This window comes from Macrotis lagotis, chromosome 4, assembly GCF_037893015.1.
Source record: "Macrotis lagotis isolate mMagLag1 chromosome 4, bilby.v1.9.chrom.fasta, whole genome shotgun sequence".
Classification (NCBI taxonomy): Eukaryota; Metazoa; Chordata; class Mammalia; order Peramelemorphia; family Peramelidae; genus Macrotis; species Macrotis lagotis.
In genome coordinates this window covers 225,627,256-225,643,015 of record NC_133661.1, presented here as the reverse complement: position 1 = coordinate 225,643,015, position 15,760 = coordinate 225,627,256, and the positions used below count along the sequence as shown (strand labels likewise).

The 15,760-nt window shown below is 37.0% G+C and overlaps 1 protein-coding gene across 7 annotated transcripts in view; it reads right to left on the bottom strand.

Moving 5' to 3' along the window:
* The window catches only part of CCDC88C (coiled-coil domain containing 88C), a 234,001-nt gene that overhangs the window by 100,142 nt on the left and 118,099 nt on the right, over window positions 1-15,760 (bottom strand). For all 7 annotated transcript variants that reach the window (XR_012478165.1, XR_012478166.1, XM_074235494.1 and 4 more), the window contains 6 exons: window positions 13,439-13,497; window positions 11,505-11,588; window positions 10,018-10,158; window positions 9,588-9,772; window positions 8,502-8,583; window positions 6,337-6,495 (listed from right to left, as the gene is read on the bottom strand). Coding sequence is in view for 5 of the 7 variants with exons in the window: in XM_074235494.1 (XP_074091595.1) it covers window positions 6,337-6,495; window positions 8,502-8,583; window positions 9,588-9,772; window positions 10,018-10,158; window positions 11,505-11,588; window positions 13,439-13,497 (710 nt within the window). In the remaining 2 variants the exon portion in view is untranslated. The remainder of the gene's footprint in view (window positions 1-6,336; window positions 6,496-8,501; window positions 8,584-9,587; window positions 9,773-10,017; window positions 10,159-11,504; window positions 11,589-13,438; window positions 13,498-15,760) is intronic.

Sequence of the window (15,760 nt, the reverse complement as noted above, 5' to 3'; positions counted from 1 at the left end):
GGGTATTTATCTCCAAAAGGGCATCAAGTTTACCAAAACATTCATAGCAGAACTTTTTGTGGTAGCACAAATAGGGGAGAAAGAAGACCTATTGATTATGAATGGCTGAACAAATTGTGGCAGTATTCTGTCATAGAATATTATTGCACTGTAAGAAATGAAGAATAGAAGACATTCAGAGAAATAAGGGAAGGCATATATCAACAGATGTAAAATGAAGTAAGCAATACTAATATTCAAAATGACCATAATTACATATAATAGCTAATATTTATTTAGCACTGCAAGGTTTACAAAATTCTCCTCTGATTCCTGTTTTATAGAGTAGGAAACTGAAACCATTTAAGGTTAAATGATTAACTCAAGACCATCTAACTTTTGTTTGAATTATGATTTAAACTTGGGCCTTCCTGGCTCCTATATTGAGAGTTCTGCCAGTCACTGCCAAAATAATTCCAAATACTAGGTAAGCTTGATTCCAAAGATTAGGAAATGCATTTCAATTTGGGTTGGAGGCAGCCTTTTGGGTGGGTACAGCTTTATATTTTGTCAGACTGAGTCACTGTGTTGGCTGGTTATACTTAACTGTCTTTAAAAACAGAATTCATCAACAATTTAAATTCCAAATTTGCTCCATCAAGTCTCTCAAAAATTGGTACCCAACATATGATCAAATTTTATTCAATAAACTGATAGATTGGATATTATCTTCGTTTGTCCCCCAAGACAATTGGGGTTAAATGACTTGAGCCGAGTCACACAACTAGTTCACATCTGAGGCTGGATTTAAACTCAGGTCCTCCTAATTCCAGGGTCAGTTGTTCTAACCTCTATTCACTATCCACTTAGCTGCCTATGGATGTTAATTTCAATTCTTCCTCTTAAAAAGAAAAAGAAAAAAAGGAAAAAAGTCTTTGTTTTATGAATTTACTGAAGGGAAGGGCATAGAGGAAGCATAGGTAATAAACAAAAAATATCATTTCTTTTAATGATAATCAACTTCCATCTTTGTAGAAGTAGGAAACTATGGTTATGGAATATTGCACATATTCAGACTTTTTTTAGTTAGTTTTGTTTTTGTTGGTTAGTTTTGCTTAACTTTTTTCTCCTCTTTTTACTCCTGTTTGTAAGGTATGGTTTTGGGGGAGTCGGGGAAGTTATTTATTTTTTTTAAATGGTGCTAGGACTGAACAAACTATATATCAGGTATGGTCTGACCAAGGTATAGTATATCAGAACTATTATCATCACTTATGTTCAGGGTCTTCTGACTCTATATTCAGAGATAACATTTGGTTTGGGTTTTTTTTTAACTAACACTTCACACCATGAACTTAGACTGAACTTTTTTATTTTTTTCTACAATGAAATAATCATATTTTTTCCACCAAAAGATTTGTTGTCTAATCATACATCTAAGATCATATATGGGTTTTTATAAAATTTGTTTTTTGAACCCAATTATAGATCTGTGCATTTATTTCTATTACAGTTTTATCTTATATGATCTTATACATTCTATGAATTTTTAAAAGTATAATTCTAAGAAGGAATCTGTAGTTTTCAGTGGATTGCTTAACGGGTTCACAACACAAAGTTAAGAATCCCTCAGAGCTAGGTTGTCCAAGACATCATAGAAAATGTGGATCAGCTTAGGGTCAAGACTTGAGATAATGTCTGAGCTTCAGTATCCTCATCTATAAAACAAGGATAATATTTACAATATTTCACATGGCTGACAGGGGAAAATATTTTATAAACCTTAAAATATTATATTAAGCTAGTTAAGTTCAAGCTGACTTCTTTGAGTAGTGATCAATAAGGCAAATAATAACTTAAAAAATATGGAAGTTGGCAATGGCTGTTTAACTATGGTCATTCATGCAGCTCTAAATCCCCCTAATTGCATTATCATTCAGCTTCTTCTATAGTATTTGATTTCCAGCAAATAGTCTGAATTAATTTCTTTAAGTATTGACTGATAAAATCTCCTCCAGTACTAGAATTTGAAAGCAACCTTACATGGCTACTGGAAAAACGATAGTTTTGACCATACAGACTCTGTCAGTAAGGTGATGTCTCTGCTTTTTAGTACACTGTCCAGATCTGTCATAGTTTTCCTTCCAAAGACCCCTTTGGCAGTCTGGTAAAATCTATGGACCCCTTATGATAATATTTTTAAATATATAAAGTAAAGTACATAGTATGACAAAGAAATCATATTATTCCATTATACCAAATATTTATATTAATATTAAAATATAATTATCCAAATTATATTAAATAATTTAATTATATTAAAATATACATTTATCCAAATTTTTTTAAAAAGTTCTCTGTCCCTAGTTTAAAAATCCTTGATATAGCATTATAGTCTTTTTTTCAAGTGCTTTGCTAAAATTTAAGCGTGCTAAATGTCTATTACTTTCTCTGTTCAAACCCAAACTAACTATCCTACCAAAAACAGGAAAGGCATTTAAGTCTAGCATGACCAGTTTTTGACATTCATGTTTTCTTTCAGAATTCAGTTTTCTTTTCCAAATGCCCACAAACTATTCCTTTGATGTGTTTTATTTATTAATGGCAAAATTCCATAAGTTAGACTCCCTGCTTTATAGTTTATAGATTCCAGTTTCTCCTCCTCTCCCCAACCCCATACTGGTACAGTATTAGTCCTACGATATTAGCTTTTATGGCATTTCTCCCATTCTCCAAGATCATTCAAGATTGTTGACTGAGGCCCAGCAATGACAGCTGCCAGCTATTTCAATAACTAAGGATGTTAATGATCCAGGCCTGTTAACTTGAACTCACTGAGGTCAACTAAATGCCATCTGACCACCTCCCTCATTTATTTTGGGTTTCCATTTCCTGCTATCTTCCCCCCCCCCCATTCTTCTATCCTTGGAAAAGAAAAGAGAAGCAAATTTAGTCAAAGCTTTCAGCTCTCTCACAGGTGTCTGTTCTATCATTATCCTATTCTATCCAAGCAGAGGTCCTATTATTCCTTCTTCAATCCACCTCTTGTCTTCAAAACAGATTCTAAAATCATAGAAAAAGAGAAATAAGCTTTTTGTTGGCTTCAGTTTTTTTTTTTTGCCAAATTCATTTCCTTGTGGGATTTAGAATACTTGGCAATCCCTCCAGGATCATTCTTCTCTTTTTTTATTAAGCCTTAGTTACTTAGCCTTGGTGCCATCTTCTATACATGTCTTTTAAAAATCCTAAGTCTGGGTAGTGTGGCAAAATGGAGAGAGCACCAGTTTCAAAGTCAGGAAGATCTGAATTCAACATACTGGCTATATTAAACCTAGAAAAATCACTTCATTTCTAGGTACTGAGGAAATACCATGGAAAAAAAAAGGTGCTGACTAGCATTGGTGAAGGGAATTTCCTCATCTGGAATTCTCCTGTATTGATAAAAACACTTCTAGGTCCTATCCCAAGTGAACTCTTTTTATAGACCTATCACATCTCTTTAAGCAGCTCAACGAATTCTTCATCAGAATAATTTCTTCTTGGGGATTCAGAATCTCATTTCTGAAAGCTTTTCATCTAATTCCTCTCGCTCCTACTGCCCTAAGGGAATCTGATAAATTAATTCATGCTAAGCTGTTTATTAAAACTCAACCTCATTATCCCCCCCAGGGATATTTGCATTTTAAACTGTAACCATCCTGTAATTCAAAGTAATAAAGTTTCTAGAGATAGGATTTCAGGAACCATTAGTAAGGCATGAGGGATATATTTGGGGATGGTGGTGCTGTTTTCTCCCCAAAAGTCACCATGTCTATTACTACACAGAACAAAGCAGAAGACACTAGATTTTAATTTTAAATCAGAATACAAGTGTTGGAGTCTTGATTTTTTTTCACTTAGCTTTAACCACTTAGAGTAGTCCAAGTTGACTCATCTGCAAAATAGCAATTTAAGAAACTTATACAATCTACAAGCAGATTGCTGTGAAGAATGTGCTCTGTAAAGCTTAAAGTGCTATATAAATATTGGTTATTTTAAGATCAGTCCAAATAAGGAAATTGAAATCTAGGATCCTTAATCGGGCCAGTGCCATTTGTATGGATCCAAAAACTGAAGTAATGATGGTTAGAAGCCCTGAAACATTTGAGTTTCACTCTGGAGAAGTGTTATTGGACAGGTTTTCCCCCTTGCCAAGTTGGCTCTGCTGTAAAGATGTTGTAAAGCCTGATGGATCACCACAAGGACTGCCCTGGATCCGTAGGAGGTAGGGTCAAGTCTTTCTAATGATCAATTAAAAAATTCTTTTTTTGACCAATGTAGGAATTCATACAAATATTAATAAGCATTGGGGCCAACAGATGCCTTCCAAGACAAAGATAGCAGGTGCAAGCTCTACTTCAGTTCACAAAGAGATCACACTCTAGCAACTTGTATAGCATAAATTAATGGATCTCTCTTAGAGGGTTTAGGGTGAATTAAGGAGTCCCTAGCAGTCCACTGTGAAGAGACAAATCTTCCTTCACTGACCTGTGCTACAATAGATCTTCAGGACTTATGATGAAAGATGCTGTCCATCTTCAGAAAAAGAACTGGTAAAACCTAAATGCAGATCAAAGATACTTTTTTCTTTATTTTTCTTGTTTTTATTTCCCCCTAGGAACTCAATTTTGGTTTTTTTGGCAATGCAGTAGGGTTAAGTGACTTGCCAAAGGTGACACAGCTAGGTAATTATTAAGCATCTGAGGTCACATTTGAACTCAGGACCTCCTGACTCCAAGACTGGCACTCTAACCACTGCACCGCCTAATTGCCCTTGCAACTCAAATTTTGAAAAAGGAATTACAAAATTGTTTTTACATGTAATTGGGGAAAAATATATTAAATATTTTTTAAAAAAGGAAACTAGGGGGAAAAAACCCCAATATATCTTCCAGATCCACCTGTTAAAGGACCCTAGGGCTTAATTGCAGAAATTGAAGGTTTCAGATTTTTTTTTCTGCTATGAATACCTAACCCAACCAAATGATCTTATCTTGTTGTTAATAAACCTGACATCATCACAGCAGGTTTCAGCATTCTAAGAGGAGGAAATTAAATTGTTTCCCAGATCTGGAACCAGTTTCATGTGTATAGGAATTAAAAAACCAGGGCATTATTTCTTGGAAAGTAGAAGAACAAGATTCCTACTGGTCAAATGTTAAATGTACTTCTTATCCAAATTTAATTTAATTCATATTTTCTGAGCTCTATATCTACCTTCAAGGAAACAGAAGAGAACTATATATGAAGTTTGTAGGTCACCTCCAATCTTTCTCATTTGAAGAAAAGTGGAAAAAGGAGTCTTCACAAATCCTTTGTTTTACAGAGAAGGAAACTGAAGTCAGAGAAGAGTCGAATTACCTAAGGTAATGAAACTGGGAAAACATAGTCTCAAATTGTCTTAGTTCCCAGATTGCTATAATGAAAACAGTATTTTCCCTTTACCTGATGCTTCTTAAAATAACCTCAACTTATTTAAGTACAGTCATTGCAAAATGATGGGTAAGATTAAATTCTATATATGTCCCTTAAGGTCCAGTTTCAATGCCAGTTGGTTTTTTAAGTTTTTTGTTGTTATCTCTACACCTGCTACAAAGGATCCTCCCTATTCCAAATTCTCATGTAGTTTTTACTCTTTCCCATAGTTATCTTTTTTCAGTCCCTGTGTCTTTTATTGTCTATTCAACCATAAATTTCAACAGGTAGAGATCATGTCTTATCATTATAACCTAACACCACCTACCACATTGCATCACATATACATACTAGGTCCTCCATAAGTGTTTCTTTAACTGAAAGGATCTTCATTGAAGCTTCAGGTGAAAAAAGAAGATACTGAAGCCATTCCTTCCAACAATATTATCTATCTTTAACATTAGACTACAGCATCAACACTGCCAACCTACAAAAATTGCCATTGTTAAGTTGTAGTGGAGGGAAGTATCAAAGATTTACAAAGCAAGAGAAGTTTCCAACTTCCTATTTTGCCCATAAGAAAGCAGAAGCAAAGAAAGGTTAGGTCATTTGTCTTAGGACACATAATTATTAAATATTCAAAGCAGGATTTCAATCTAGGTTCTCTTGACTTCTAATCCAGGGCCCTAGGGACTAGGAAAGTGAGAGTGATACTCTGGGGTGCTATTGGCTCAAAAGTAGAGGGTTAGAATCTATGTGAACCTTTTCGTTGCTGCTCTCTGTCAAAGGAGAGCAGAGACTGATACATCCAAATATGCTTCTGATGACAAACCAGGAGTCACTACCCTTGCCCCCAGAAAAAAGAAACTCCCAAGACAACTACTTCTTAGCCATCAGCCTTACCTCCATACGAGCTTTATAGAAATCCACATCATGCAATTTTTCCTTACACCTGACCAATTCCATTTCAAGCCTCTCCACTCGGTTGGCCCGTTCTCTCAAAGAATCCAGTTCATCCCGGTAGGCTCGTGCAGAACGTGCATCAGCACCAAGGTGGATATTCTGGATAGATGAACAATGAAATTTTTAAAAATGAGTGCTATAATATCTTCAGATATTAAGATATTGCACATATTAACTAGAATTGGGGAACTAGGGAGAGAAAGATCTATTGCTTGAAAATGGAAACTTGGGGAACTAAAGATATTCAGGAATTGCAGGGAAAAGGAAAATGCTGGTCCCTGAAGAAACTGTGCCAACTATTTACCAAGTGGATGGTTGGACACATGCAAGAGCGCTGCTGCAGAAGATGGCTACAGCTTATATAGTTAATATTCTCAGTTAGCTTTTTACCCTCAGGAAACTCTTTAAGAGACAACAATGGAGAGCTGTTAGAAGGAGCATATATATACATATATATATATATATATATATATATATATATATATATATACAGGACACAGGAATGAGCAGAATACAATGGCATAATATAGTAAAAAGATGGAGTCAAGGGGTGATAAAGGAAAATACTGGAAAGGGAAAGAAGATGAAGAAGCAGCTAAGAAATCTCTCATAAGAGTCAAGAAAAAGCTTTTTCAATGGAATGGAAAGGGGGAAGATAAGGGGGAATGAGTGAGCCTTCATTCTTATCAGAAATGGCTCAGAGTGGAAAAAACTTACACACTTAATAGGGTGAGGAAATCTATCTTACCCTAGAGAAAAATGAGAAGAAAGGGATGGGATAAGGAGGAATGGGGGAGGGAAGATTGAGGGAGAGGATACTCAGATACAACACACTTTTGGACAGGGCCAGGATGAAAGAGAGAGAGAATAGAATAGAATAGAATAGAATAGAATAGAATAGAATAGAATAGAATAGAATAGAATAGAATAGAATAGAATAGAATAGAATAGAATAGAATAAATGAGAGTGGGGAGGAATAGAGGGAAATACAGCTAGTAATAGCAACTGTGGGAAAAAAATGTTGAAGCAACTTCTCTGGTGGACTTATGATAAAGAAGGCAGCTCACTCCAGAGACATTGGAATCTGAATGTAGACTGAAGTACTTTTTTTCTCTCACTATTCTTGAGGTTTCTCATTTTCTTGGGGGGGGTATGTTTACTCTTATAACAAAATAATTGTAATAATAGTAATAATAAATTAAAGCTCACTTGCAAAAAAAAAGAAACCAGGAGAGATGGGAATTCAGGGAAGCCTGGAAAGATTTGCATGAACTGATGCTGAGCGAGATGAGCAGAACCAGAACACTGTATACCCTAACAGCAACATGGGGGTGATGTTCAACCTTGATGGACTTGCTCATTCCATCAGTGCAACAATCAGGGATGATTTGGGGTATCTGCAATGGAGAATACCATCTGGATCCAGAGAAAGAATCATGGAGTTTGAAAAAAAAAAGACCAAAGACTATTACCTTTAATTTGGGGGGGAACCCCATTATCTTACTATGTAATTCTGCTATCTCTTATACTTTATTTTTCTTCCTTAAGGTTGTGATTTCTCTCCCATCACATTCAACTTAGATCAGTGTATACCATGGAAACATTATGAAGAGTAACAAACTACCTTCTGTGGGGGGGCGGGGAGGGGAGGGAAGGAAGATTAGAGGAAATATTGTAAAACTCAAAATAAATAAATTTTAAAAAAAGAAAAAAGAAAGTGAAAGAATGAGGAAAAAAGAGAGAAAACAATGGGAAATAATTGCGTTTTTGTTTTAGGGGAAAAACTTCCAATGAGGTACTCCTGAATTATGTGAGAAGCTGGGCATAGGCATAGTTTTGCTATCATCTCTGTAATTCTTAATACTCTCAGCTTTATCCTCAAAAAACTCTTAAGAGAATATAATGGGAAATAAATGTGTTTTTGTTTTAAAAACAAAATTAAAAATAAATTTCTGATGAAGAATGCCTTACTTTCCTGGCTTTTAATATTAAAGGGTAACACCAGTCAACCTTCCAAATCCCACCCCTCTGAAATGTGGCATTCTATACATAGCAGGTGCTTAATCAATACCTGAGGGATGGAAGCCTCCCTACCCCTCCTTACCTCCTGTTTGATTTTCTGCAGGTCCAGCACCAGCTGATCGATTTCATGCCGCGCATCCACTAGCTGCTCTGATTTCTCCTCCCTGAAGGAAGGGATTAGAGGTGAGAGCTCAGAGATAAAGACAACAATCAATTGGAACAGACTCTGCTATTTCCACAAAGTCTATGTACAGGGTTGAAGAGGGAGTGGGTGGGGGAAAAGGAAATCGAGTCCTTTGGGAAAATCCATAAATGTAAACAGAATTTGCAGAAATGAGTCTGCCTTATGAATTCTTTTGGTTTTCTCCTGGCCCTTGCCTGAGCTCATATCCACCAAGCATGAAAGATCCCTTGCCAAGGTACTACCTGTACCAGACAAAGAATTCCTTCCCATAAATCACTCTTCGAGACAAAGGTCTAATCACAGGAATCTGAATTCCTGCTGCAACCACCATCTCCTCCAGCCCACTCCCCTCAAACCAAGAAGTTCTGGGGAGTACCACTGAGGGTGGAGGAGAAGACAACAACTCCAAGATGAGGGAGAGAAGAGAGAGATCACCTTGAAAGTGAAATGGTAGGAAAAATAAAATCATCAAAAAGAAGTGGGACACTTTTAGAATAACTATATTTAAGTGTGTCTGTCTCCAACTGAGAAAATGCTAAACGTCCCAAAAAGTCATAAAGTCGTTTTGAATTTAAATCTTAACGAAAACCAACTGTTTGTTAAACAGGTGTTCCAAAAGTTTTTCTGACAGTCTTAAGTTTAAGGCTTAAAATTGCCTTAAGACTTTAGGACAACCTAATAAGGTAACATTTAATTTAATCCCTAATTTGTTGGAGCTCAGAGGGAAGGATAGCAACTGTGCCTGTATAACTTATCAAATTGCTTTCTTTCTCAAGGTGGTGAGGGGGGGAGAAGAAGGGAGCTAAATGAATAATAAATATTTTAACAAATAATTGGGGGAAATAAAATATTATTTTTTTTAAAAATGCAACACAGTAAGTATAATAACCATATCAATGAAACTCACCCATCACATAAGGAAACAAAAACTTAAAGCACAACTCTAGGTTCTTTGATGAGGGGACAAGTTTCCTGATGACTTACAATTCCTGCCGGATCCTCCTCAGCTTGGCCTTGGTGTCAGCCAGTTCTACTGCCAGATGCTGCTTGTCCTCACTGGAGAGGCTACTAGTTGGGCTGGGGGTGGAGTCAGCGCTGGAAAGTTTCAGGGGACTAGGTGGCTGCTGAGACTGCAGGTAATCTCTTTCCTGGGTAAGGTCCACTATTAACTTTAGTTAGGAGGGGAAAAAGAGAGAAGAGATGAAAGAGTGAACATGGAATCTCACAAGTCACTTTACAGATGAGCAAACTGAGGCTTAGTTAAGTGATGTGTCCAGTGCCATACATTGATGGTCCCCCCCCCCCCCCCCCGCAAACTGAATAAGGACTGCTACCATCACCAGCTTCCTGAGAACTTTCCACACAATCTGCCAGGCTATTCTCTTTAGTCTCAGGAGGGACCTCTAAAACATACCTCTGTGCATTCGTCTCTCTCATCAATGAGTCGTTTGAGGTGAAACACCATGTTCCTTGAGAGTGACTCTAATTCCTCTGGTGCCATGTCTGGCAACTCCAACCACTGCAGGTCAAAGACGTTTTCTTGGTTCTGGGTCACCTGAAAATAACCACAGATACCATTGGTGGGGTAGGATAGGGGTTCATGAGGAGAGAACAGAGCTCAAGTTAATTATGATCTGGGAATTCATAATGGTAAATGGATCAAAACAAGTGTAAGATGTGGGCTTTCAATTTCTGCTGAACACCTGTCTCATTTGGAAGGCAGGTGAATTATTAATCCCATCACTGAGCCAATTTGCCAAATGAGGTCAAAATCAGGTAGCACTTCAAATTATCTTGAACTAAGCCTTATAGAACAAAGCCACACTTGCCCCCCCCCCAGAATACCTACATGCACTGTTCTATTAAGCAGCTTTAACCCCAGAAACTACTGCTATAAAAGAGATTTTCAGTGAAGTCAGTCAAGAGTCTAAAACTGAAAATCATTTGTAAGACACTAAGCAGATTCCCTTTCTCAATCACCCTGCCCATAATTGCAGTTACCTCCCCACCACTCTCAAGTCTACCAGGTTTTATATTTATAACCAACCAGTTAATTAGGAGGATTCTAATTCATTATCTGTTCAAAAACCTTAAGATGGTTATAATGGTGATCACTATTAGTTATAGTAGTAACAGCATCAGTAATAGTGTTCTCTTCCTTGATTGAGATAGGGGAAAGGGTGTCAAAAGGGTTCCCAATTATCATGTCAAGAATGTGACAATCACAGGAAAATGGTTGATTCATCAAGATAAATCTGTGGGCTTGAACCCCCACACCCCCCCCCCTCAGAGAAAGCTTAAAAGTCCCACTGGCAAACCCAAAGTTGACTCTCATAACAATGGGGTCAGGGTAGAGAACATCACTTTGAGAACTTTCTGATTTCACCCTTAAAAATGACAGCAAGTCAGTGTCTTTTCCTTGCTACTGACAGTAAGTCTTTTTTCTTTAAAAAGAAATGAATATTTGAAAGCAGGGTGATATTTTCCAGATACATTTTAGAAGTATGTAAATCAATTCTGAGCCTAAACCAACTGACACCATCACTCTTAAAAATAGTCTGAGCCCATATTAGGTAATAAGTAGGAAACAAAAGGATTTTTAATTGAGGGCTCAAAAAAAAGAAGTGTGTGAGTGCATGTATGTGTGTGTATGTGTGTGTGTTTGTGCACATAGACATTTTAACTAGTTTATGACTATATTTCCAAAAAAAAATTCTGTCTGTGCTGGTTGAAATTTGAAAATAATAAAAATCATTACAAATGATGCTTACCTTAAATTAACCCATTTTTGAGAGCTAAAGAAAGCCTCACAATAATCACTGGCATAGCGTTCCACAACCAAGTCCCCATAATGATATCTAGCCCACCCCACAAAAGCTAAGAAAGAAGAACAATTCCTACCTCTTGGATATGTGCCACAATGCCAGCCTGAGTTTCGATGTCTAGTTGTTTGATTTTTTCAATAAATTCTTCTTTTCTTTCACACTGAAAAGGGTTGAAATGTTAATGGAAGAGGTTTTCTTGGTCAGCAACAGGCTCCATCTTCTAAGAGATAACCTCTGGTATACAAATATATAGTTTTTTTTTTTAAAAAAGGAAATTTCCTTCTTGCCAAATCTGCCTACTTCTTTAAATATCCAAGAAATCCTCTCCATGGTGCTTTGGTTAATACTTAAATATGTTTTCACACTGGGATCATATGGTCAATTGGTCTTTGGATGACATGTCCCATGCTGAAGAAAGGTAATGATAGGTACAGTAAAGAGACTTTTTTAATTAAAAAAAAAAGCACTGCAAATGACCAGAGCAGTCAGTGTTGACAGTGACTATTCTATGATTAAAGCAGTCAATTCAACATTGCAGAGAATTCTCTTTGGCCATGACACAAACAGCTCAAGGTGAAAACTTATATAATACCTACTCATTTGGTGTATGTGAAGGTATACTTTCCTGAGAGTCAGCAGATGTGGGCACTTGGAGGAGACAATGGAGAGATCAATGGACTGAAAATTCAGGAGACTTGAGTTTGAATCCTACCAAAGACTCTTATGATTCTGGGCAATCTATTCAACCTCAGTTTGCCCGTTTTCATCTGTAAAATTCTTAGGGCTGTTATAAGAATCAATGAGATAAATTACATTCATTTGACTATAGGCCAGTCTCTTAACATCTGAAAGCTATAGGCAGCTGAAAATTTTAAGTCAAAGATGAACTTTCAAGTTGATATTTGCAGAGGGTATCTCTATCAGGTTGATCATTCTCAAAAATGAATGGATATTGTGCCACTAGTCAGTTTGATCACATAAACATAAAGAAATTTTACAAATTTTAAAGCAGAATATAAATATTAATCATTATTGTCTTTATGATGTTCTTGGTCTTGATGTTCTTGTGTCTTTGAAATCAGCTGATCAGAGTAGACTCCCAGATCCATTTCTATTCTGAAGTGTCACTGAGGAGGTCAGACTGACCAATTACATAGTTATACACATACACTTTTGGGGTAGGTGGGGAAGGGTGCTCAATGGACCTGTTATTTCATAGCCTTAAGAAATTCCTAGGACTGAAACACCATCCACCAAAGTTAAGCTAAAAGCTCATCTTTCACTGAAAGCCTAAGTCAAACAGCACGTTTGAGAAGTAGAACTTGGACCCCAGTCTTCCTGACCCCAAATACCAAGTCTCTATGCCATACTCCCTATCACATAAATGCACATGCTAGTTGTGTGACTCTGGATAAGTCTCTTAACCTCACTAAGGTCCCAAGTAACTCTCTAAAACTAGAGATCTCAGAACAAGCACAGACCTGTAGGGATTTCTCACCAGGAGTTCTTTATAGAAATAAATTCATAGATTCAGACAAAAGCAACATGGAGCAACTTATCAAAGAATTGTCCAATTTCAATTCAGGGGCGAAGAACAAAATGCTCCCTTTTCCTGGCTTACCGAGACAAAATGTAATTCATTATAGGAATTGTGCATTCCTAGAGGGGTAGCATGGGGGATAAAATGGTGGACGCAGAGTCAGGAAGAATTAGGTTTAGATATCACTTCTGATGCTAGCTGCAGGACTCTCTCTAAGATTATATAAATTAGAGACAGCTGCAACATTCATGAGTGAAAGGAGCTTCCAGAGGGATAAATAGGTCATTGATGTATTAGACACATCTACAGTTGTGTAATCAATAATACCTCTTTATTCTAGAATAGCTGGCTTTGATAAATCATCGGGCTATACCATCAACCAACTAAAACACTATGTATCATTATACCAATCTCATCTCTCACTCAACCCTAATTCCCCAACTCCCAGATCCTCAACTCCATGCACCAACCTGAACGGCACAGCCCAGCACCAGTAAGAGGACCTTCTTAATTTCATCCATACTTTTACCTAAAATAAAAGAAGAGACACATAAGAAATTTAACTCATGTACACACACAGTCTACTCATCACTAAACATTTATTTATAGACAAGTCCAGATTGAATAAAGAATTCACCTAAAGTAGTTGACTATATTTGACGGTACTTCTTGAAGTTGTAATTACATAAAATTTATTGATTAATTTTCAACCCAGTTCTTTGCAATTAGCTAGCTAAAAGTGACTCCTACCATCCTCAAATTTCTCACAGAAGCTCTCAGCCTAGACCTCTCCCCGAATTCTACCTTAAATAATACTTATGTATGTGTTATTTATAATCCACTCAAGAACAACATAGGTGGTGCTATGTAAAGAATACTGAAAAATTAGAGAACCTGAGTTCAATACTCAAATCGACTTATTATCTTGGAAAAACCATATAACTTTGGTGGAGGCCCATAAGTTACCCTATCTGTAAAATGAGAGGTTACATAGTCTAAGGTTAGCCTTGGAGCCTGAAAGACATGGGTTCAAGTTTTGTCCTGGACATAAACTAGCTGTATGGCCTTGAGAAAATCACTTGGCCTCTAAGTGATGTAAGCTACTCTCAAGAACTATAAATTAGAGATACATCAATGAGGAATATGGGAGGTTCCCACCTTGAGATCCTAGGATCATAGACCTAGAAGGAACATTAGAAACTGAGTTTAACTTCCTTATTTTATGATGCTTCTCTTCCTAGAGACTCAGAACTAGTATGAGTTTAAGGTACAATTCAAACCTGAGTCTTTCTGACTACAAATTCAACACTGTCTCCCATGTCATGGTGCTCTTCAAACAATGAAATCACAAGTCTGAACCAATAAATGAAAATGAATGAATAAAGTAAGTGGATGGGGGTGGCTAGGTGGCACAGTGGATAGAGCACCAGCCCTGGAGTCAGGAGTACCTGAGTTCAAATCTGGCCTCAGACACTTAATAATTACCTAGCTGTGTGGCCTTGGGCAAGCCACTTAACCCCATTGCCTTGCAAAAAAAAAAAAAAGGAAAAAAAAGAAATATGTGGATGGATAGATGGATGGACGGATGGATGGACACAGTAGGTAGACAGACAGAGAAAGAGAAAGATAGATTGCATTAGATGGGGATTCAAAGACAAAAATCAATTGGTTTTGCCCTCAAGGGAAAGTAAATGTAGATCATTACTATGTGTCGCAGATAATCATATGGCTGAGGTGAGGAATCTGGAAAAACTATTTGGAGAAGGGGAGTCACATTTAGAGAAGGGAAATCACAACTGAAAACACATGTCAGAAGGGCAAGGCCTAAGGAAAACATGTGTCTGTATTATCTGCATCCTGGAGATTAACAAACAAATTGACCTAACTCAAGAATTCTTGGCAGAAAATGGGAGGTGGACATTTGCAGGCAAACAACATACACAGCTGCAAATTGTTTACAGCAATCAATTCTAAAACAGGAGGAAACTGTCTAAAGTCACCCACCCATGGTGATAATGTGTGTGGGGGGGGGGGATGAAGAAGGGGTGAGTTAGTTTAAGAACAATACAGAATAAAGATACTAAATGATGCCTCTCTGCTACCCCAACATTCCATGTTCCCTGTCATCTTCCAATTAGAAAAGTTTATGGATCTATAAAATCTACCCTTCTTTAGAGGGATATAAGTGCTTTTCCTTTCAGGACTTCTAAATAACTAAAGCATGTGGTCATTTTCTCTCACTTAGAGGTATTACACTAAGCTATTCAGTTTGGTTAACAAATAGAAGCAACAAATCTCCCTTACCAACTGGGATCTCCCTACACTGCCCTGGTGGAGATTGTTTTATCCCAATGATAATTTGTCTGCAGGGACTGACTAACCAATCCCAAAGAGAAGAGTGAAAATTAGTCATCTATGATGCTGACCTTGCACGCTACAGCATCAGAGGTACACTAGCCAACAAATCACCAATAGGTTGAGTTTCATTTCATTTTACAACCCAACTATCTCCAACTAATGTTAACTAATACTACTTGGACTAAATAAAAGAGAAAATTTATTGGGCAGCTAGGTGATACAATGGATCTGATTCAATTTACGAATTAGGAAAAACTAAATTCTAAAACTGCTTCCTCAGACAAAAGCTGTGTGATCCTAGAAGTTACTTAGCTCAACTTTCTCACCTGTAAAATGCAAATAAATAGTGCCACATTATTTAAGGACTTAAGGATGGCTAAATACCATAGTGGTTAGAGTGATGGGTTGTAGTTAGGAAGATTTGAATTCAAATC